This window comes from Toxotes jaculatrix, chromosome 5, assembly GCF_017976425.1.
Source record: "Toxotes jaculatrix isolate fToxJac2 chromosome 5, fToxJac2.pri, whole genome shotgun sequence".
NCBI lineage: Eukaryota > Metazoa > Chordata > Actinopteri > Toxotidae > Toxotes > Toxotes jaculatrix.
The window spans coordinates 4,938,142-4,963,007 of NC_054398.1; the positions used below are offsets into that span (position 1 = coordinate 4,938,142).

The window sequence follows — 24,866 nt, forward strand, 5'->3', positions numbered from 1 at the left end:
GGTTCAATATGTATGAGGTGATGACAGCATCATGTTTGCAGCTCATTGCACTGCCCCCAAGGGGCCAAAAAGCTAATGCAGGTTTAAGGTGGATTTTTCCGAAATCAAAAACATGATCAAGGTTTTCTCACTGCTAACACAGCTGCAGTTGATTGCATAGAACCCATTTTGACAGGTTATAACAGGAAAAGCACAGGTGTAATTCATAATATTAATTAATAACCATTTAGTTATTCCTGTCTCAGGACCCTGGTTCTGTGCATGCTTGCTTACTGGCATGACTCATTGGGTTAATGGAACAAAGCCAATGTTAATGTTGTTAGTTACACACATGGGTCAAATGAAAAGTATTATTAATATTCACTGTGTGTGAAGAGCCGTCTCCCTCTTTGCAGATTTCATCCAACAGAAGGAAAATGCTTCTAGGGATACTTGCCCTCCTGCTCATTACAGGCTTATTACTTCATCCTGAATGTTATCACCTCTTGCAGTAAATGAGAAGAAGGAATACATATGACTACTTCTTTTTTTTTTTTTTCTTCCAACCTCATTCTCCTAATGGGATCTGTGGCTTTGCCGGCCCCTCTGCACAGTAGACTGGCCATTAATGAAAAAGTTGTTTCCTCCCTTTTTTTTCAGAATTTACATTTATTATGTGGGCTAATCACCGCTGGCTGGCGGCGGTGTGGGGAATGTGATTAGCGTGTGAGTTCTAATTAAGTCTGTGAAGCCTCACACACTGGTAGACAGGCTCGGGGATCTGCACGCTTAGATAGACACACACAGATGTAGGAGGCAGGAACACAGTATGCTCTGACACACACACACACACACACACACACACAGGCATGAGTTTCACGTGCATGCTGAAATATGGGGATTCACATGCATGCGCGTGCAGTGGATCAAACACGCATACACGTGGGATCTATACTGTAAAAGTGTGATGATGCAACAACAAAACAATCTGCTCACTATCTGCATCTCTCTCATCTTTCACACACACACACACACACACACACACACACACACACACACACACACACACACACACACACACACACATCAGTCTGTCCACTGCAGTGCCCAAGACGTCACATCACACAGCTACATCAAGCTTGGAAGCACTTGCACACACACACACACACACACACACACACACACACACACACACACACACACACACACACACCGACAGAGAGAGAGAGAGAGAGAGAGAGAGAGAGAGGGTCGCTGACTCAGATGGACGCCGTCGGTGGCAGTGCGCCCCCAGCGGCGATGCCGCGATGCTGCCGCTCCTGCACGGGGGTTAAAAAGCGGCGGGCGGCGCGCCGGGGCTACAGTGTGGGGTGTGTTTGGACAAGAGACACAGAAAAAAAAGTTAGGAGCGGATTTTTCTGGCGTCTGAACCGCAGCAGCATCCGTCGACAGCATCATGGCAAACAAAGCACAGCAGCCTCCTCACCTGCACCTGGCCGAGGTCACCGCGTCCCAGTTCCTTGACATTTGGAAACATTTCGACACTGACGGTAAGACTTTTTTTTTCTTCTTCCTAAAAGTTGATCCAGACTCAGAATTGTTGAATTAGATCACTGCTGTAAAAGGCAACCGACTGAAGGAAGGTTAATAATTATGATACGGAGAAATTTATGGGGGAAAAAACTGAAGGGCATCCTTAAGACATTATACCAAAAAACTTTATATGATTGTCTAGAGATAAACAATAATATCACAGCAAAGGTTCGTCTTATTGGAGTATTGAAAGAAGGACTATTTAGATTTTAAATGACTGGAAAACACAAGAAATTAATTTACTTATCTTCTGTAAACTCACTTTTGCAGAGAGAGGCATGACAAGGACAGTTAATTAATATTATAAGGTCTATTTTGTCTGTAATCGGCAATGAACGTTTTCTTCTTGATAGATGAATAAAGGACATTTAAATACTGTTTAAGAGCTGGTTTCGGAACATGACATTTTGTTAGGAAAAAATAAAAAAAATAAAAGTTCGACCTTTTCTTCCAAATGAATTTTTGATGCGGATGCTGAGTTGAATGCATAGGCACAGCCATTATATATGAAGGATCTGCTTATGTATGGATTTCATAGTGTTCAAACATATATATCATATTATGGTGATTGATTAGTTAGTTTAGATGGATGCGGTTTTTATCCCTTTGGCTATTAAGCTTAACGAGTAGGAGCCCTCTCACAGTAGCCTCCATGAAGTACACCCTGACATTTATTTTTTTCAGTAGTGAAGGCTTTTGATTTAAACTCTCAGCTGAAGTGTTATTTTGCAATCAATTCATCATCTAATTAGTGTTTTCTATGGGGTAAAACAACCAATGTTCATTGACAGTGTGGATGTTACCCTTTAAGTAATTGGCTCTGAATTCTGCTCCTTGTATTGATATCCATTTCCAATCAAAAACTGACTTAAACCCATTTAAGTTTCATCAATAAGTGAAGTGTCTCAGGTGGGGCTCTGCCTCTGTACGGTGGAGATGGCTCACTATGAGAAAAATGGATGGATGTGATATTGTTTATGATGCATGTCAACATAAAAATTTCCCATGTATTAATTTATTCAACCGCCTTTTCTCTTCAAATCACACACACACACACACCCCTTTGTAAGAGCACTCACTGATATAATGCATTCTCTATCCCTTCACCCGAACCCTAACCTAAACCCAATTCAAACCTGAACCCTAAAACCAGGTCTTAAACAGCCTTTGAAGCTGTGTCAGAAAGTGAGGACCAGCCAAAACGTCCTCACTTTTCCAAAATGCACTCGCTCTGTAAGGTCTGTAACTCAAACTGGTTCTCACAAACACAGAAGTATATACACACATAGACACACATACACACACACACAGTCTCAGTCTTGATCGGGGTTTCATCTTCTTGCGTTGATCCTCCTGTTTGTCTTCATGCACGTGTGTCAGTTCAGTCTTGATTTCTCACTCTGCAGATACCTGTGTGTGCATGTATTTGTGTCGCAGTGTTCCTTTTATTTTCGACAAATTCATCAGACATGCTGCTGTCACGAGAGCCCTGAAAGTCTCATGGAGAATTACTGAGACGTCTGCGGATTAGCGACTGAGAATGCAGATAAAACTCTTTGGAAAAGCTTTACATTGACTCAGAAGTTCACAGTGGTCAATGTGAAAATGGAAATTATTTATTAAAATCTCCTTTAAAACTTTTTATTTCTCTCATTGTCCTTTATGGAATTGCCAAAGTGGGTGTATGAGAGGCTTCATCCTGCAGGGTGGACTGTGCCCTGTGGTGTGCTGACCGTGTTAACCAACCCCCTGGTTATTAGCTAGCAGATAAAGTCAGCTAATTCAAATTTTTACAAACAATAAGCCAGAAAGTGAGTCAGACTGGGACGTATATGCGATCATTATGTGATCACTGCAAGTCCTCAGTCTTGCCTGTTCAATCAGCTGTCTTGAGATGTCCGAAATACACCTGCAGACAAGACGAGTGTGTTGCAAGTATTCATTTTACATACACACACACACACACTCCTGGGAGTTCATTGTTAACGCGATCTGTTTTGATGCACACATGCTGAAACATACTCCGTAGGGAAATCAAGGTGGAATGCGGAGTTGGGTGGGGTGGAGGGGCTCAGCAGCTGAGCTCCTCCACCCTCCATATGAGCCTATATGTGCAGATACAGTTGTCATGTCTGTTTTCGCTTGGTTACAGTATATGGATATCAGTCCTACACCACCCAGGTGTTTTAAGTCCTAATGCGGAGGTATTTTACATATTGTGCTTTGCAATTGGGCACTTTGCAAATCAAATACAACCACTGTGCATCAAGAGATTTGGTTGGAGTGTTTGATTTGTGCTCTCATTACTGGGAGTGTCTTCTGGCTCGGCAGAAAGAAAGGAGAGCTAATTTGTTTGCTCAGATTGAGTAAACATCTCTGAGTTGCAGATAAAAATACACAGGAGGCGATGCACCCAGAGATGATGAAACCACATATTCCCCTGTTGGCCCAGGATCAAATTTCATCTGGATGGCGTCTCTCGCAGCTCCTCCACTCTACGTCCCTCTCATCTTTCCTTGCTGTCTCTGTGGGGCCTTTTCAATTCAGTCACTTCAAAGCTGAAAAAGGAAACAACTGCAGTTCCTTTTGCTAATTATAGAACGTTTGCTGTCAATTATTTTTTATTAACCTGGATATGGAAATTCGGAAAATATTCCAAGAGATGGAGCAAAGTCCACCTCTTGAAATGACCCAACTTTGATCTCAACACAAACTATTTGAATACACAGGGCTGCACTCTACTTTGAAAGGCAAATGCACTTTATATAGGCTTTAAATATGCACTTAGTTGGTGCAGCTGTCCTCTTTGAGAGTTTTCCTGTGTTGGGGTTGAATTTTAGAATCAGAACCAGAAGAGTAAAGCGTCTTTACAGGCATCTCCCGGGACTGTAGTGATGCAGGATCCCAAAGAACGTGTATTTGGGCCAAAAGTGGTTTGTGAACCTTTTATCTTGGTGCACGCTGGTGCAGGTTTTAAAAGGTTGTGCAGGAAGACCAAAGTAAATGAAGGCAAGTTGGTAGGAGTGCTTCTCATTACGACATATAAAACTAGTTATTTAACATTTGAACTGAATCATCTGGAAGTGAGTTGAATTCAGGCATGAAATTGTATCCACTGGCAGTGATCTGCACACTAATGTAGCATCATTGATATTCACTGTAAATGAGGAGTATGCACTCTCTGGATTTGGGACACTCTAGGACAACATGGACACACTGTAATTAGACCGAAACACATGGAGCATTTCATTGAAAAAAAAAAAAACAAAGAAAAAAAACAGAGTACCTTCAGCATATAGTTGCCGTTTAAAGGCTGTTTGGAACAGAAAGCACTTATCATACATCTCAATAAGCACAGCTACAGCCACAAACAGATGTTCCCTCATGCACAAATAAAACAGGGCGTGTGGATCTACTGCTGCATTTATTTAACGTATGACAGCGCCCCAGCGTAATCTGTTCATGAATCTGTTTTTATTGTCATTTTATGCCATTCCCCTTGTAGTTAATCACATTTTATTCTGGTTAATTACAAAGCAGGTCATTTCTCTCCAGAGTGCTAAATGTCAATAAAACCCACAGGAGGGAGGCTCGATGGCAGCGAGGCATTTCACTGTCCCACTTATTGAAACAGCCGAGCTTGTATTCATGACTTTTGATAACATTACTAAGGAACTCATGCATTCCCACACACATGCGCTTGCGTGCCACACACACACACACACACACATGCAAAAATTTCCATGGATAGAACAAAGACGCTGAGATGTTGGTTGGATAGAGAGAGGGAGTTAGATAGAAGATGACAGAGAGAGACAGCGAGTTAGAGGGAGAGGAGAGGAAGTGGATGGCATAATAATCTTTGTTAGTGTTTAATGAGGCAGCTCTGCCTTCCAGGGTTTTATTGAAGCTGCTAGTCACATCGTTTGGAGCCATCTGCCTAGCCATTCAGCATGCTTGTTGATAGAATATTGGCACTGGTTCACAGACTACCTGGGTGAAGCGGGCACGCTCATTTGTCCTCTGAATCGGTACTGTCAGAGCACCAGAACACCAGGAATAAAAATAAAATAAGATACGAAGAAAATCAGTTGCATTGTCCCCAGGCTAAATTTGTCATTACAGAAACCCCCCCCCCAAAAAAGATAATGGACATCCTCTTGGAATAAGCACCAAAAGTGACACTTAATCTGACAAAATGATTGACAGCACACAGTAAAACAAGGTTAAGACATTTTGTGAAGGAAAGTAGGAAGATTCAGTTCTTCTTGACAAAATATCATGACTGTCACAGTTTATAAAATCTTAAAAAAAAACAACAGTCAGGTAGAAACGTCTCAAAATCAATGTCATTTTTGACATTACACTCTTGTATGTTCACAGTACACAGTTATGCATATTGATTCGTCCCATTTGCCAAAGTCCCCACTGAATGCAGTATTGATCTCAGTGGAATAAAAGAAGCTGCTCGTGGAGCATCACCTTCAAAATCCTAGAAAAGCAATTTTCCATATATATCTTCTCCTTGCATTAAGCCCTGTGAGCACACAGTCTTTGAGAAGTGATCAGTTTGCATGGTGTCAGTCAATAGTCTAATCTATTGAGCCAGAGGGGAAGGAAGAGAGTTACTGGTAAAAGGCTCATGTTTGAATCAATACCGGCAAAACTGAGCCGATCTGTTTGACACTGTGACAATGTGACCACATCTCTGCTCTGATGGGCTTTTTGCTTGTCAGCAATACTGACAAAAGCCCATTGTGGTGTGTTGTGATGACATGGCGTTATGGTCTGTCTGTCTTTCTGTCTGTCTGTCTGTCTCCCAGGTAATGGCTACATCGAGGGCAAGGAGCTGGAGAACTTCTTCAGGGAGCTGGAGATGGCCCGGAGAGGAGCAGGGGTGGTAAGTCCAGGGACCAGACATTAAACAAACATAGATATGATACTGATCACTCAGATTTCACTTTTATTGAGTACGACTTTTTTCCAGGACCCTACAAACCCCACATTCAGAGAAAAGATGAAGGAATTCATGCAGAAGTTTGACAAGAACAAAGATGGACGAATTGAGATGTCAGAGGTAAGGTTCTGGAGGTGCTTTGTGTAATATGCCTCTGTTTTTGGTGCCCCCCATGTTTGCGGTTCAAGGGCAATGCTGTGCTGTTTGTGTATTGTAGGCACGGAGGCCTGTCCATTGCAGGCAACTCTAAAATTTTTACTGGGTCAACTCAGTTTAAGCTTGAAACTTTGAAGCTGCACAACCACAGTAAGAAACACAAAATCTGCAGGGGCCGATGCATCAAACGAAACACTGAGCCCCTCCCAACTTCTTTTCAGTGGTTAGATGAGAGTAATTGCTCAACGGAGGAGAATGAAATGCTCATCAAGTTCAACACTGCCTATAACAAAATAGGAACTCCTGTTCACAAAAAAAAGGGTGCGACCAAATCATGTGCTGGTGTGACCAACTTAGGCAGTTGTTAGAACCAGTGCTACTAGTGAAAAAGTTGGTCCGGAGCCTGGTACGTTGTGACTTTCACTGAAATGTGGCTCAGACCCAAAACAAAATGAAGACAAAGTTTGGGTTTTCTGCGCTCTGTGGAGGCTGAGAAAAAGTTGTAAAAAGAAAAATGTAAGATAATTCACAGAGTCAAAGGAATACAGTTCAAGTGAGATGCTTCAGAGGCCTGATCAATACTCTGGTCGATTGCATAAACGCAGTCTTCATGACAGTCTCTATGGAGCGTCAGTTTGGGATATTGCTTTCCCTCGATTTGACCATTTTCAGAGTGAGATCTGAAAGAGATGCGGGAAGCAGGGCTTCTGCAGTATCAATAATCCACCGCCAGCCCGGAAAATCTGCAAATGAATTTTGGGCTCAATTATTGTTGTGAAACCGCTTTGTCTGAGCATACAAAAACACGATTTTTAAAAATAATTCCAATTTAGGCACAGCCTCGCCTCTGAGGTTATGTCTCTCTATTATTCATGTCTGAGTTGCCCATTTGAAGCGCTGCAGACAAAAAGCTCCCCAGTCTCCGTTTCTTCTCTCCCAGCATTTCAACTCCACCATCTTGTATTCTCACCACTCCCATTTGTCTGTCATTTCTCTCTCTAGCTGGCCCAGATTCTCCCAACTGAAGAGAACTTCTTGCTGTGCTTCAGACAGTTTGTCAGCTCCAGTGCTGAGTTTATGGCGGTAAGAGCGTGTTTCTGAGTGTGTGTGTGTGTGTGGATGGACCGGTATATTTTTTTTAATGCAAAGCTGCGGCCCCCTCTTAACAAACTCTGTCATTTGATCAGTTCTTTGCGATACTTCAGGACTTTTTGTACAGAAACTTCTTGTTCACTATGAAATGCCATCAGCCAGGACAGGCTTTCTTTAATGAACCGCACATTCTAGACCAGAGTCAGTCAACCATGGAGGGCTGACAGCCTGCATGTTCTCATTTCTACCTACAAGCTAATTTCACAGATTAGTTCCCTCTGTATTGTTGAAGGTGTTCTAATTAGTGAAATAAACTGGAGTAGTCTAGAATGAAAACCACAGACTCTCTGCCTCCGTTGCACACGGTATCTGCTGTTGAGACCTAGCAGACCTAACATCGACTGGAGAATTGGCTGAGCATAATATGTGACAAGGGAGTAAAGAGGAAAAGTCAGTTGAGATATAAAATCATTTCAATCAAGCTAAAAGGAGGAGTAAATAGTTCGTAATAAAATAGATTTCATTGAATGTTGTGGTTACTGTAATACAGTTGGAGTGAAATTTGTTCCGGTGGGGGTGCGTCAAACCCCCCCCTCCAAAAAAAACAAAAAACAAAACCTCAATTACTAGGCCAGTCCAGATGTTTAACAGGTACCATACACTTTTTCATGTTTTTAGCATGAAGTGATGTAAATAAGTGCTGCAATGCTGCAATAAATTCACTAACCTTGCCCTGCGTAGACCAGCTGTACAACACTACAACTACAACACCCGACAAATTCATGAAATTCGAAATTACTGCCACCTACAGTATACCGCCATTCAATATAATGGGTCTGGTTCTCTTCAGCCTTGCTCCACTCATGCTCTGCGGGTGAGCTGCTCAACCACAAATGACTGCCTGCTCCACTGGATGTTGCGTGCACTGCTGTTCATTCGCTTAAAAATCACAAATTTTACATCGCAGGAAGTCAAGACAAAAAGGCACAGAGGGATGTATGGTGTGAGATATGTGTCATTTGCGTGAGTCTCATGCTCAGTGCGTAAGAGTTGGCAGCCCTGCAGTAAACCCTCCAGATATTTGTTGTCTGCTGCAAAAGACTTGTTTTATGTGCACCCTTAGCTTTAGTGTTGTCTGCTCAATGACTGATCTGTGTTAATTACTTGGGATGTAAATGGTTCTTTAAAGATGCATCTAAATGTGTCTGTTGGTCTATACAGAGGAGCTGACACGCAAAACTCCTAAATCTCAACACATAGTGCAGGGCTGAGCATTGAGCAAAAAAACTGATTGATTCATTTTAAAAATAGAAATAGAAAAGAAAAACAAACATATAATCCTCATGCCTAAAGTCTGTATAACATACAAAAAAAACACAGCTACATGAATTTTTCCAGATGACCACATATACATTTGTTTACATGGAGGAGCATGTTTCAACCTAAAATTGCCATTGGTAGAATTAGAAGATTTCAAACTCTGGCACTGCCACTGGATGTCAGACACTTATTGGTATTTTTGGATCTGCTTTACTGAGGCTTGTCAGGAACAGAAAACAAGCATATGTGTACTGGACAGTCAGCAGAGCAACAAAATCAGTTTATCTAAAAAGCGAATAGATATTAGCTACAACAAAATGAACTACACAGTACTACTAAGTAGTGAAACCTCACAGAAAATAAGAATGGCCGTTTGATTCTGTACATAACAGCCAAGCTGTTTGTTTAAGAAACCATTTTATATGAAAATGTCCAAGTATGGTATAAACAGGTTTTGTGCTGCTGTGAATTATGAATAATGAATGAAAGTGGGAGCAACAAAAAGCCCTCTGCAGAGCAAGATGTGTGAAAGGTACCAGAAAAAGGAAAATCATTTATTCCACAAAATAAAGGCAAGGAAATGGCAGGTTTCATGTTAGATCCACTGAAATGAAAGGATGGAAGCCAATTAGAAACCAATTACATGTGGGCAGGAGGCTGTCCTTGTCTCCTGTGTCAAATTGGGAAGGAATAATGAAACGAGAGATGGAGGATAAATGAAAGAGAGGGTATGGAAAGAGAGAAGGATACAAAGGGCAAACGAGAGAAAGGAGGAACAGAGGGGACGCAAATGAAATGTCGATGGGAAGTTGAGAGCCAGAGTTTGAGAACATAAAACAAGAGAGGAGGATTAATCAGTCTTTGCTGAAGGGTGCGGGGAGGAGGAGGTGGGCAGAGAGGTTTTTAAAGGGTTAGAATGAGGAAGCAGAACCTTCTATTTTCAGAGTCATATATAATGGATTACACTACTGTAGCTCCTCTTTGCAGAGCCCACAGGAGGAGAGGAGGAACAGAGGGGTTGGAGGAGAGGAGGAGAAGGAGAAGGGGGAAGGCTATCCATCTTTGATAAGGAGCCCTTCTTTGGACAGGGACAGCTGCTAGATTAAAACATTCATTAAAATGACTTTCTCTCCCTCCCTCATTTCTCCCTCTGTCTCACATTGCCCTCTGCTCTTTATGTGGGCGAATGGATTGTATTGAAAACTGTGTGATTACAGTGATGGTCCAGGCTTTTGTGGTCGTCCCCTCTGGAACGATTTCTGCTCTGCACCAGAGAAAAATCAAACTCTTAGTGCAGTTAAAGAGCATGCTGGGGCTCGATCAGAGAGGATTTATGTATGGGGGAAGAAATGTAAATCACTCTGGAGAGGAGCGTCTTTGTGTTCTGTGCATCAGTGCTGAGAAAATTCAATCCACTTTCTTTTGTTTTGCTGATTTCTTTTAGGCATGGCGGCGATATGATACAGATCGCAGTGGCTATATTGAAGCAAATGAACTGAAGGTATGTCGTGAATATCAGTCATACACCTCAACACATTGAAATCATACTTTAATAAGTACTGCAATCTATTTATAGAAATGGCTTTTAAGTATAATTTCATATTCATCGTAGGGCTAGGATGATCTGCAGTACCTAATTTACAATTTATTTATCATCATTATTTATCATTCATCTGCCCACGCAGTCATACATATTCTTATGTTGTAATGTCTTTTTTCTTTCTCCCCCACCCCCCCACATTCATTTGCCCATCAACACACACACGCTCACTGACAGAGCTCCTACCCTAAACTGTAATTATCATATAGTAGTTGCAAAGTAGCTACTTTAACCATATTCCCTGTCTTTTCCTGTAATCATTTATATTTTATTTACATAAATTTAACGACTGTAATAGTCTTGTTTTTCTTGTATACACTTGCACACAACTATGTCAAGTCACCTCCTAGATGTTGTGTTGTTTTGCACCAATAAAAAGAAAAGTAAAAGTCAAAAATAATCCACTATATTTTTGTGTTGTGATATGTAACAACTTTATTATCATACTAATTCTGAATCTGTATGTTTAAAGGAAAAGTTTAGCGCTCTGGGAAATATGCTTATTTGCTTTCTTGCCAAAAATCAGCTGAGAAGATTGATCCAACTCTTATGTCTGTTAACTAAATATGAAGCTAAAGCCAGCTAAGCTAATCAGTTTAGCTTTGCATAAAGTCTGGGAGCAGGTAGCCAGGGCTTTGTCCAAAGCAAAAAATATGCATACCAGCACCTTCACTACTTGGCTACCAACTTCACGGTAATGACAAGACGACAAGAAAGTAACTAGCTTATAACTTGTTTTGGTACTTGCTAAAGAGCTAAGGTAAGCTAAGCTAACGGCCTGCGAACTAATCTAGCTTCATATTGTAGCGGACAGGCATTAGAGCGGTGTCACTGTTCTAAGCAAACTCTTGGCAAGAAAGCATTAAAAGCATTTTTACGGAAATGCTCAAGTGTCCCCCTAAGTGCTAAGATAAGAGGCTGACATACTGAATATGCCCCAAGCTTTAGTCATTGCACTGTTAGCACTGCCATCGAGTTTGTTAGCATGTTTGACACCGAGAAGTTTCAGTGCTTCGCCTTTTTTTTTTTTTTTTTTGGATACATGTGAGCATATGGGGAAGTAAAGCCAGACAACAGCTTTAACAGAGGAGAGTTAAATGGCTGCCACACAGGAAATACCCCAATGACCATGAGTGTTTTTTTCAGGTGAGGATTCAGATGCAAAAAGCTTCACAGATTGCACAAATGTTATTCCCTTCAGTCCCCTCAGCACCTCTTGTAAATGTTGTGTAAAATTATATAAAGGAAAATGCTCCACACTGGGGAGATGATCATTAATGGGGTCAGTGATTGTGCGTCATGTACAGATTAGGCTGCTTGGGTTGTTATGGGATCACATTTCTTCCAGCTGACCAGGTGCAGATGAGTTACTCAGGTGTGACTTCTTAAAAGCTTTGGGAAAATGCAGATGAGGCAGCAGACATGTGTCTGACCACATGACTGTGAGCAGACAAGGAAAATATAGAAGTAATATAGGAGTTCATTAGAGTTTCATTCATTCGTTCATTAATGCTACTTGAGTACCATCACTTTAACAGACTTTCACTGCATTCTATTTACAGTATATGATGGCTGTAGTTTCTTTTTACTTTAGAGATTAAGACTTTATATACAAAACACAAAATAAGCTCATAAAATCCTATTGCAATAATAATTTTATCTCTCCATCCTTCTTTTCTTACCCCCCATCCTAATGTTCTTCTTCTGTATAATTGTGATTTTTCTTTTCAGTGGTGAAAACTGAATACATGTTCTCTCTCATTTGTTTTTTTTTTCTACGTATGTTTCTGTCCTCAGGGCTTTCTGTCAGACCTGCTGGAGAAGGCTAACAGACACTATGATGACCAGAAGCTGCAGGAGTACACACAGACCATAGTAAGACTCACTCTCCCACACATGGACTCATACACACTCAGACACAGCGGAGAGGCCCACACACCACAGTTTGCAGTTTTTACAAGTTACTCCTTTTTAAAGGAGCATGTCAGTTTAATTTTTTTATTTTGCATATAATTTATATACACCACAGGTGTAGTAAACGAGAAAAGAGGTCCCTTTCTCAGCTCAGAAAATGGCTTCAATAAGATTACATGAGGAGAAAACACAAATGAGGTACTGATTATGCATCAGAATCACTCAAAGTAATAAAAAAAAACTATAAATAGCTAAACTGCTAGTTTTTTTGTTTGTTTTTTGTTTTGTTTTTTTAATAAAGTGTCTAATCTGGGGAAAAGGAATCCTATAGAATCACCGTGAGCCACATGTAGTCATGTAATCTTTATGAAAGCTATAAGTCTAGTGTCCATCTGGCCTGGAGGGCCTCATTGTGTTGGTGGCAGCAGCACTGTGCGGCTGAGTGGTCATGACCCATCATGTCCTGCAGGTTGTGTATTTACAGCCCAGATGTGCTCACATCTGCTTCTTCCTGGAAGCCCCAGTGCCGACCTGACCTGATTTCGAATTCGGGAAGCAGTTTCCTCAACATACTCACAGACAAACTAGGTCATTATTGCTCCTTCACATATTTATTATATATATGTGAAGCCACACATGGTAAACACTAAATGACCAAAATTAAAGATAAAATAATATAATTCCAACAACAGCAAACATAATGACCTCCCCAATAGAGCTATTTCATTTTACAACTTGATGGCAAATGTTTTTTCATAAATCCAAAAGTCTTATTATTGCAACTAGCATAATATCACGCAAACATTTATTCTGTTAATCACTCGAATTCTTTGAAACATGTGGTAGATTAATGGTTTCATACCAAATATAGACCTCTTCCATTAACATTGCTTTTCTCTGGGAAAATGTACTTTTAAGAAATGTCTTTTTGTAATGTCTTTGGGATTCTTTCTTTCTAATGTAACTCACCTAAAAAAGAGAACTTTTAGATTATTATTCTGTAAAAGTTCACCATCAGATGCACTAGCTGAAATGTCTGAAGCAAGTTTTATGGACAGTCCCTTTACTGGTCCTCTGTTAAACACCTAGAACTATGAAAAAAAATTTGGCTGTGTAATAAAAGTAGAAACTTTATGGTTGTCCATTTTATTTCTCAGTCAGTGAAATTCATGGGACCACATTTGCCTTTATCTTGCCAGCCATATACCTTGACAGACATATACCTATAAAAAAAAACTTTCCTTTCACTTTCTCTCCTCTGTCCCTTCCTATCTCTGTTCTGCTTCCACTTTGCAGCTCAGGATGTTTGATCTGAATGGAGATGGGAAGTTGGGCCTGTCAGAGATGGCAAGGTAATGTGCAATTTTGAAGCAATTTTACTTCTGTTCATTATATAAATGTTGAAACACAATGCCTGCTGATGGAATTTGAATAATTTAAAAGCCATTGTGTCCGCTAATGAAGTCCTTCTCTCCCACAGGCTTCTCCCTGTTCAGGAGAATTTCTTACTCAAATTCCAGGTAGGGAACAAACATGGTGCACAAAATAGCTCATTTGCTTACACATTTAATGTCACTGAAATTATTAATATGGTGTAGCCTCTATTTTTGAATAGTTATGGCAAGCTTGAGCTTTGTTTTACTGTAACTGGCTATTTGACAATTTGTAGCCTGGTAGTGAAATTCATCTTATTTTTACAGGGTGTCAAGTTGACCACTGAGCAGTTCAATGCCATCTTCACGTACTATGACAAGGTAGGTGACATTTTACTCAAGGTGGTAATAAATAACAGCTGTTTTTCATGCACTCCCAAACACACAGCTGAAGCCTGACCCCACTTCTGGGGTAAGCTTCTGTTTCACTGGCTTTCTGTCTTTAGTGTAGAGGTTTTCTTTCATTTGTCTTATTGAAAAGCAGCTTACCAACTCCCACGCCCTCGTTTCAGTCTGTGTGTCCTGAGCTAAACTGGTAACTATTGCAATGGTGGGCAGTAACATTTGAACACCTCGTCATATTTAATTGGAAATAAAAATGATTTTGTTTGCAGGAACTAGCTCTCCCATGAGTGTTAGCCACAAGGGCACAGTTAAAACATCATGGGGGCTGTTGTGATGAATGCTAATGAAATAAATATGTTAGTAGATACAAATTTAATTTAGCTGAGGCTAGTGGAGCAGAAGCTAGCTTGAGATGGGGTGGGAGACTCTGAGGGAGTACCACTGAAGTAGGTTTGTGTCTGTATAGTAGTCACAGGATCTGGGACAAATTATAAGCTAATAAGCTGAAACGGGAGGGGACAGGAAAATAAAATGTATACAAAGTGCATAAAAAAAATAGATTTGCAACAGAGCTTGAAAACTAGGTGAGTCGTCTGGCTGTCTGAATGACTCAGCGCTGTTTGTTTTGGAGTTTCCCTTTTGTCAAAATCATGAATATGCAAATTCCTTGTTTTTTCTTTTTACCGAGGGCGCTCCCCATCTACCTCGGGTATGAGTTAGGCTTAGCGCACCTGTCCCTTTGTAAACAGCTCAGGGTGGTTGAGCGGTGGTTCGGTTAATGGCCACGTTTTCCACATTAGCAGTAGATTGTCGGGAAGGGGACTACAGGGAGCGATACGATACAAGACAGAGGGGAACAGATCACAGTAATAGGGAGAGAGAGCAGCACACTGTACATCTACTAAATCATTTTTCTTTTTTATGACATCTTGCGTGCTTTTGTGAGCCTGAAGGAGCATCCGTAATCTAGGTAGCTGTAAGAAGGCTGACTCAATTTTTGAAGAGATAAACAAGTCAGCCTGATGTGGCACAGCCTGAGGCCAGGTCTCATGTGTTAAATGCTTCCTATATTCTCCTATTTTTAGGTACTGATTTTACAACAGAATTTAACTGAATATTTTTTTCTAGTTTTCTGTTTTAGTAGCAGTGAATCAGCCGAAATAGCCATTGTGTGTCCTAACTATGTAAAATACACCACCTTTTAACTATGTAGTATGTTAACAGTGGAAAAAAGTAAAGTTTTAAAGTTTTAAAATCTGAAACTGGTAACAGTGGTCCTAGTTATCGCATCATTCCCATAATGGTTTCCCATTAGAGTGAAGTTGTGCAGTAGATTAATGTTTAACACTGTCAGCATTATAACGTAGTGATTACTGTAGAATATTTGTTATTGAATTGAGACAAAACATCAGTGTTTGCTCTGTAGGCAGGAGAGGATTTGGAGAATCCCAAGATTCCAGATCAGTAAATTTGAAGATAAAAATTGAACATCTTAAGAATTGGAAATTGAATATTCTTTGACTGGCTGTGTAATATAATCTGTAAAATAATCTGACGGCATAGGTCCATAGTGGCTGCAAGACCTCTACAAAATATTGACAAGAAATCCTTAGAACAAGGTCTACTTCATAGACATTTTCTGATAACTCCCCCCTTTTTCAGCTCAATATTTTATGTGTTATTTTTATTTCTTGCCACTGTCTAAGGTCTTAGTCAATATACCAACCTTGGCATTAAAAGTTGGAAGAAGCGAGAAGTCAGGACAGTCCTTCACGGCATTGGGGGGTTTGCGTGCATGTTCATGTCTTGGGTTGGACCGAAGGCTTGCAGTCTCTCTTGCTCACTGGCAGAGGACAGGGTTGAATACTCAATTATAGATGAGCCACTGCAGTCTATTCATGTAGACACTCTCCGCGAATGGAGCACTACCATTTATGTGTGTAATTAGTTTCATCATTTTGTTATGAGCTCAGCCCCTGCAGCAGAAGCACAGGCAGCTGCTGTCCTGGTGCTGAGAGATCGTGTGCAGGGCAGAGTGTGACCGGTCAGCTGAACGCTAACATGGCTCACAGTGCTTACAGTGCTACTGCCCCAAACTGTGTGAGGCCTTGAAAATATCTCAAATGCAAGATGGCGTGCAACTTAGAGAGACTGGCTGATGTTGCTCTTCTTTCCCACAACTCTGCAGAGTCCTGGGTCTTTCATCCTTAAAGGGAAAATAAATAAAATTCACACTTTATTTCCAAGATCTGGGACACTTCAGTCTGGCTTTGTAAACATCAAAGAGCATCTCCCAGTGTTAAAAAAAATAAGACTGGCAAGACACTAAGCTCTGAAGTCATCTTGAAACCGAGCCTAGATGAACAGAACATGGTTTTGTGCCACTTGCCAGGGGAAAATTTCCAACAATTTGGAATTATTTTCTGGCACCAAATTCTAAACACTACTGTGAGACATAACTCATTAATTAGCAAAGTGGCTCCATAGTGACTTTACAGCTAACCCCCTTTACAGCGTTGTGAATGGGAAGTCTTTTTTAAATCATCATTCATGAGGGGCCATTTGGCTAATGCAGTCATGATGGCTGCCATAGGATCCTGAATAAAACTGAGAAGCAGAGCAGTTCACAAAAATCAAGAAGCTCAGAACCCAAACATGGCTGGTGCTCACTCTTTAGAAAGAAAGAAATGCAGGACTTTCCGATGAAGCCTAACAGCAGGGAGCTACATAGTGTTGAGATGTTCTTTTATTCAGTGGCTGCTATGTGTAATTAGTTTTTAGTCTGCTCGCTGCCTCCAGATCATTCCAACGATCTTGTCTTTCTTTGCAGTCCTTGCTGTCTGTTTGGAGATGAAAATTGAGTTTGTGTTGTGTTTCTCTTGACTTCTTTTAGGATGGGAATGGCTACATTGATGAGCAGGAGTTGGACGCCCTGCTACGAGACCTTTACCAGACAAACAAGAAGGTGAGATGAGGGCTTTGGTAAAGGTTTACAGGTATTTTATATGAAGGCACAAACTGTGGCCCTGTGGTGTACTGTATGCACCAGCTTTTCTGTGAGCTTAGAGCTGGTTTGTGAGTTCAGGCACCTGACACCATTTCTCTCATTTCTGCTCCTTTGAGCTGCTTACTCCCTGTTCATACTGTATATACCTACCACGTATCAGCAGAAACAAAACAGAAATACAGCAGCAAAAGCTCAGATCAGACATTTTGTGATTCAGAATTATTAACAATTTATTACCTCAGGTCAGAAGATGCATTGTGTGTCTTAGGTTGATGTGACACTGGAGGACAAGAGACTGGAACAGTTAGCAATCAGTTTGCAGGGGATACATTCAGAAAAACAAAAACTTCTGATTGAGCAAATTCCAGTTAGCAGCATCTTGAATTTCAAATGTACAGATTGCATGTTTAGTTTAGTTTAATGTTTGATGTTGTTAGGAGCAGGAGATTAACTCACACATATTCAGATCCACTATGAAACTGTCAAGGACACAGGTTAGCTAATATTCGTTGTGGTCCTTGTAGAGACAGAGAAGATGTCCACCATCAAATCAATATATTCTGAAAAATGTTAACATGATAAACTTAAATGTCCAAGTTTCCCATGAGACATATCATGGGGGTTGTAAAGGCAACTTATTCCAATTCCTGGCACCAGGAAACCCTAGAGAACCAAATCCTCATGTTGGTACTAAACTTCGGCAGGCACAGGTCAGCAACACATCCTATTCCACAAACTGACAGTTGATATTGCACTAAGAAAGTTGGGAAGTAGCAGGAAGGCAGAAAAAAAAATTCACCATCTAGGACAATGCCTTGGTTTTGATTCAAATAAATTATCAGTATTTCTACTTGATGTCATTAGTTGACCTCAGCTTTACTGACTCCATGGTACCTCCATGTCTCTTGTCCAGGAGGTGGACTTGAAGAACCTGTCGGGCTACAAGCAGAGCATCATGAGCCTGTCTGATGGAGGGAAGCTCTACCGTGGCGAGCTGGAAATTGTCCTCTGCAGGGAGCCAATTGTGTGACTCTTTTTCCTCTCTTGTTGCATTTCATCATTTTCTCTGCCTGCCCCGCCCTGCTCTCCTGAGACCACACCCACTTCCAGCTGCCTGGCAACATATACCAGGTGCATGTGCCGGACACTCCTACCTCCCCTATCATCTCCCCCAACCCGCCCTAAAGTGACATCTTCAGAATGAATGATAAGTGCACTGTCAGCACGCAACAGCCCTTCTTCCTTAAACCCTCATTTTCTGTAACCTGACCCTCTCAACCCTAACCATGACCTGTCTGAAAGCTCAAGCTTTTCACCTTCTCTCTCCCCCATGTCCTTTAGCATTTCTGAATTCATTCCTGTCCCTACCATCCATGCTGTGCCTGACTTGCAATCAAAAGCCTAAACCCCTTATTCCACAGAAATTACCTTTTGACCTCTTGATATCCCCTGAACCTTGACCCCAGCTTCATTGACCCCTCCATTCCCTCGCTCTATCAAATTTGCATTAGATACAATATATAGCCAAACAAAACTTCAGACATCTGTATTTGAATTTATCTAATTTATAGTCTGTGATGGAACTGATATTGATTTTTCCACTTCTATCTGTCCTGAAGCCGTCTTGTTTGATTAAACTCTTCTGTACCATTGCCATGATATGATTTTAATTTTCAATGTTTGTTTTTGGCTGATACTGTCAATTGAAATATTAATAAAATGTCTTAAGATAAAAATCAGTTGGGAAATGTTATGAATTTGATTTTGTTAAAGGGTTAACTGTCATTGGTGATTATGCCTTGATCAAAGGGATTACCTCCTGGACCTTTGCCTTACAGTCAGAATGCCATTCAGTGCTGTTTCATTCCTTCCAAGTTACATTTCCTGATTATTTTCTGTTGTGCTGACGTTCTGCATACCAACTTGACTATTTTATCAAGGTGCGCCAGCTTTAAACTGCTCCCTCGCCTTCAGTACCTTAGCATAAGCATAAAATGGATTAATGGTCAATGCAGTCACCACGAGTGCAGCACGGTGTACAATTTAAAGCTACGGTAAAGTAAGTTTAGAGACACTAAAATTGGGTAACGTAACATCAGCAGTTACAATTTCTAATGCTTTCCCTGCAAATTTATTGCTCAGTGTGTGTAGTGTAATCAAGAAGATGATAGAAGTAATGGCTATTTTGCTACAGCCCTGAGTCAGACAGCTTTATTTGCAGCATGATGTCTTTCTCCCGCGTGCATAATGAAAATGACTGAAGAAACAAGTAGTGTGATATTGCTGAGTCTGCACCATAAGGCGTTGCCTGTGTTTTCACCCTGTGTGTGAATGAGGCAGCAAAACAAAACAACTTCTCCTCTCTCTCTTTGAGTTGCTCAAACAAACCTGAACATCTGCACAAAACACAGCATGACCCAAAGCTCTAGTTAACATAAATAAAAAATTAATTTGTGGTCGACTTACATTTTATCTCCCGTCATTCAGTTGTTCCTTGGGCAGTACATTTAATCAACACAATATGAGGCTTAAAAAATTTAATTGTCCACAAGATGTCACAAGAACTTTCAGGCTAAAAAGCTTAATAGGTCTAAATGAGATAAATCACTTAAATAGCATAAAAATAAAAAATGAAAAAACTTATTCTGACATCTCAGAAGATTTAAATGTCAATATAAACACAACTGTCTATTATAAAAAGCCTGTAATAAAATATAACTACAAAACTTAATTTTAACAGTGATCTAAACTGACAACCAAAAAATGTTGGCTGATTTCCAGTAGTATACCAGCTGAATCCAGGTTGGGAGGTTTTCCCTGCTCCTGAGCTTAGATGTTACTCCTGAGATAGTAGGACAGGACATGATATTTCTAGTAAAACTCCTGTAATTGAGTTGACATGCTTTTAAAGCAATCTGAATAATACAGCAAGCGCACAAGCTCCCATCTCACTGTGGAGCTGGTGCAAACCCACATCAATTAATCAGAAGCATTTAAATCTTTATATGTCATGCAGCTGCAAAAGGAAAGTGCATCTCACTGAAATAGCAGTAAGCTGATTTAAAAAAAAAAATCCTATTTAATGATATTGTTTAGAATGAGACTGTGTAACCGTTGCTAAACACAGTGACCACAAGTGAAAAATACTGGAAAATGTTAAATGTGAAGACGTGTACCTGTAGCTAAGCAAAGAAGAGTCACAAAGTCAGCGAGCTGCACTTAAACTTAGCATTTGCACAGAATTGCACCGATTGCAAAGTTATAAATCGGTTGTTGTTTCCTGTCCGCATCTCCCTCTCTGACTCTGTCGCGCACCTTCCCATAACACTCTCGCGAGACGTCAGATAGCACTGTGTTTGCGAGGGAAAAATTAAAAATGTCCGATACCGACACCATCTACAACGCACCGTCAAGTTTAAAGTCAAAGGTCTGGAAGAAATTTGGATTTTATATGAGGAACGGAGCACTGGATAAAACCGCTGTGATATGCAAAGAGTGTAAAACCGCAGTAAAGTACACCGGTTGTACGACAAATCTCAACACTCACTTGGTGAGACGACATGGGGAAACAGGCGATGAGGAGGCTAGCATAGCTAGCACAAAGACACGACAGGACACAGGCATACAAGACTTCTTCCAGCCGAAACTCAGCCACAACTCGGCTAGAGCCAAGGTAATAACTGCTTCAGTAACCCGGTTCATTGTTAAAGACTTGAGACCATACTCTGTCGTGGAGAACGAGGGCTTTCGGGACACGATAAAAACACTGGAGCCCCATTACAACATAACAAGACGTCAGCATTTCACTGTCAAGTGCGTGCCAGAGCTGTATAATAAAGTCAAAGATGAAGTCAAAGAAGTGACAGGTACAGATTAACTGTAAATGCTAAACATAATATAAAAACAGCACAAGTAGAGAAGAATCATAAAATATGTCCACTGGCTGAATAATGTTACTTACATAATATCAATATGAAGTTTGCTAACTTCAGCTAAAAGTAGCCAACATTAGCCTGTGGTCATAACAACTAGGAAGTAAGGCTGTAACAGCAAAACTCCTGAGTGTGTTCAGTTCAGCAAAATCTTTTTATTATTTATGAATGCAACTTTATCACAAGAAGGGAGATATTTCTTCTGTCAGAAAATAGTTACATATCACTTTAAAGCAGAGTTCACATACAATAGATTTAGGAACTGCTCACTTGAATGCTATTTCAATCAGGAGAGACTCACAAGAAGGACAAAAAAAAAATGAAAATTTGTATAAACTTTATTGTGGACAGGTAGAACAGACTTTGGTCCTTAGACCCCAGCAGGACGTGGATCCCCATGGGAAGTGATCATATGGATTAGATGCTTCCAATGTGAAGGAAACTCCCCTGCCCCGAGAGCCTGGACACTGGTTGTGGTGATGGAGCTCGAGGTTGCGACGTCTTCTTTGATTGGAGAGGACCGGGCATCCACAGCTGAGGTGGTGAAAGGGGCGGAGGCAGGTCGAATCGTTGTAGTGCTGAAGTGACAGCAGAGAGAAAGAAAGAGAGAGAGAGCAGTTTTAAAGTTTGACAGTTTAGAATTATTGGCTAAAGGTGAGCGTGTCAGGTTGTGGTTGGATGAAGACAAAAATGAGCTGGTGGAGCTTAAAATAAGTGGGAAACTGTGCTTGTGACTTAGAAGGCATGCACAGAGAGATAGTCCTCGTGAGTGAACTTTCACTAAGCTTCATTAAAATCCAGAGCTCGAAGAATGATGTTTTGTCAGTCAGGTTTAGCATCCATAAACCTGCACACCATAATTTCAAAGCATTTTTATAATCAGTCCCATAACCACATGCTCATCCTTTCTTCAACCCGTCCTTGCACACACTTTGCAGCTGTTCTGTGAGAAAGTCTCCAACCTACAGGTGGGTCCCTGCATCCCTGACAAAAGCTAACAGCAGCACATTTCTCCCTGTTGAAAATGTGTGCTCTGCTATCTCACTCGTTTCAACAATGTGAGATCTTTAATTACTGTTTGGTTGGGAAGTGTACAGATGACTCAGCTGTTGTCATCAGACTTTCAAACAGGAGAGAGCACTTAGAAAAATGCTTAAGGGAGTGGGTGCATTGGTGGGAATAATTTCTTACAGCTCCACATTAAAAACGGGAGACACTGATAGATTTTGGGAAGGAGGCACATCTAATTAAACATTTTGCTGACAATGCAGTCGTTGAGAGATTGGACAACTGTAGATACCTCAGTGCTTGATAAGTCTCTCTCCAACAATACTGTGTCAGGCATCCTCAAAAAAAACAGAAACCACCTCCACATGTTCGGTATCAGCAGGGAAAGGTACACTTACTCCTTAAGATACTCTCTTGGTTCTACAGATCACTCATAAAGGATCATCGCTTCCTGCAGTCTTCTCAACAAGTCCATCACCAGTGAGTTTTAACCTGCATGTTACTGCAGGAACAGTCTGATCTAAAGGCAACACACAGAAGGCCAGAAGCCTCTGTAGTCCCTGAATGCAGTCCTGCTAAGCACTGCCTTCTGCTACCATCTGGGAGGAGATTTTACATTTAAAATCAGACTGTTCTCAAACAGATGCAGGATGAACTTTGTTCTTTAACTATAAATCCGCACAAAAGGGAAGATGGCAAACTAAAACGACATATTTCAATAAGATGTGCCACCTATTTTATGAATATGGTAAATCTAAAATGTGTTTCTGTCATGTTGGAGATTAGACCACTCTTTCCTGTACTGTCCAGTGTTTTATGTTGTATAGTTGTACTGTATCACACTGTTCATTTAAGGAAAAAAAGGAAGAATAATCATGCTATGTTGCATATATATATACTGTAATAGGTTTGCTGTGACATCTCATCCTTTGCTCACTCAGTCACTGGGTCCACCACTTCGGTCGATGGCTGTAACATTTTGTACGCCTATGGTCCTCAGAGGATGCATCATAGTGACTTTGGTGACCCCCTGACCCTTCGTCTATTGTCACCAGCAGGTAGATATTTGTGGTTTTGAATGAAATGTTGCAATAACTATTGGATGGGCTGCCATTAAATTTAGGCTCTGCTACAGCATGGATTGAAAATGGTATAGCATGTTAGCATTGTCTTTGTGACCCCATTAGCATGCTGACGTTGGCATTCAGCTCAACACATTGCTGTGTCTAAATGCAGCCTCACTGAGCTGCTGGTATGACAGTAAATATCTGTTTGACTATCAGTTTAAAGAGGTGATAAGTCTGCTCTCTTCATTTGTTAGTGTTGATGAGGGGCCACCATAAGAAAAGTATACAAACAACATCTTCAAGAAAAAGAAATTGCAAGAACTCTTTAACAGTGGTAAAGGAGAATGCCACTCATTTTAAAATTTGCATTACTGAGCATTCCTTCTTAACCTTGGAAATACTTAGAATGACAAACCAGTGTTGAATCAAACACCTCAATGACATTACCAATTCAAGACTCACTTTCCTCCTGAGTTTCTCACTTTGGGAAAGAGTGACACAGACTAACATTTGGGTCATAGACAGAACGTGAAATGGATGGCATTCTGCTTCAGCAGTTCAGGTGTTTGGGGGAAATTTCTTTGCTGTTTTTCACTGATTTGCATTATTATTTTTTTTGCCCCGTTCTAGTGTTTCTGTTGTGCGTGTAAACACAATTAATCATATATCCAACCCACTGTGATAAACCAGTGTGATAAAGACTGCAGGCAGCCAACGACACTGAATGCAGGAAAGAAAGAAAGAAGAGAATATGAATATAAGAGGATAACTGCCATGATTTATTCATTGATGAAAGGAACCCTGGTATTTTATTTATGATCTTTTTAAATATAGCTCATGTGAATTAAATAAGTGATTGAAAATGGATGTTCCAACCTAGATTCATGTGCATCCCACACACCTGGGCACATGCACACACTGTACACAGGCATGTGCACACACATACACATCACAGCTCAATTCATGCACACATTCACAAACAGGTACACAAAAGGCAACGCTCTGAATCTGTTCTTCAGTTTTGCTCCTGGCTGACAACTTTATCACTGACTCTTCACTAAAAAGATTGACTGGTACTGAAAATTAAAAAAAAAAACAAATCTATAACAATGCACTGCTCCTCGTGGTTAGACAGCAGATTTCTCAGGAAAAAATGATCACGCCAAATTCTAGATGGGGATTTAAAATATTATAAATAGCAGTTTGGCCAAACGATGTCTATGTGTCACCAGGAGAATTGTCTCTTCCAGTTCATCACTCACGTCATCACAGTAAGACTAGTTGTCTGTTAAGCTGACATGACTCACCGAAACTCACAGTTAGCATTTTATGGTGGGGCCAAACAAACACTATTTAAAGGAATATGTTGAGATACACTTAATGAGAATTACATGAGAAAGTCGATGTCATTCTCAAATCTGTGTGATAAATACAAAGCTGCAGTTAGGAGACAGTTAGCTTAA

The 24,866-nt window shown here is 40.6% G+C and overlaps 1 protein-coding gene across 1 annotated transcript; it reads left to right on the forward strand.

Annotated features, from left to right (window-relative positions):
- Positions 1 to 1,354: 1,354 nt before the first annotated feature.
- calb2a (calbindin 2a) lies at positions 1,355 to 19,137 on the forward strand. The gene is made up of 11 exons (XM_041038345.1): positions 1,355 to 1,529; positions 6,396 to 6,472; positions 6,560 to 6,649; positions 7,688 to 7,768; positions 10,542 to 10,598; positions 12,495 to 12,572; positions 13,908 to 13,963; positions 14,092 to 14,131; positions 14,312 to 14,365; positions 17,283 to 17,354; positions 18,310 to 19,137. Exons 1-11 carry the CDS (start codon positions 1,436 to 1,438, stop codon positions 18,424 to 18,426), a joined length of 816 nt encoding a protein of 271 aa, XP_040894279.1. The 5' UTR covers positions 1,355 to 1,435; the 3' UTR covers positions 18,427 to 19,137.
- Positions 19,138 to 24,866: the final 5,729 nt, after the last annotated feature.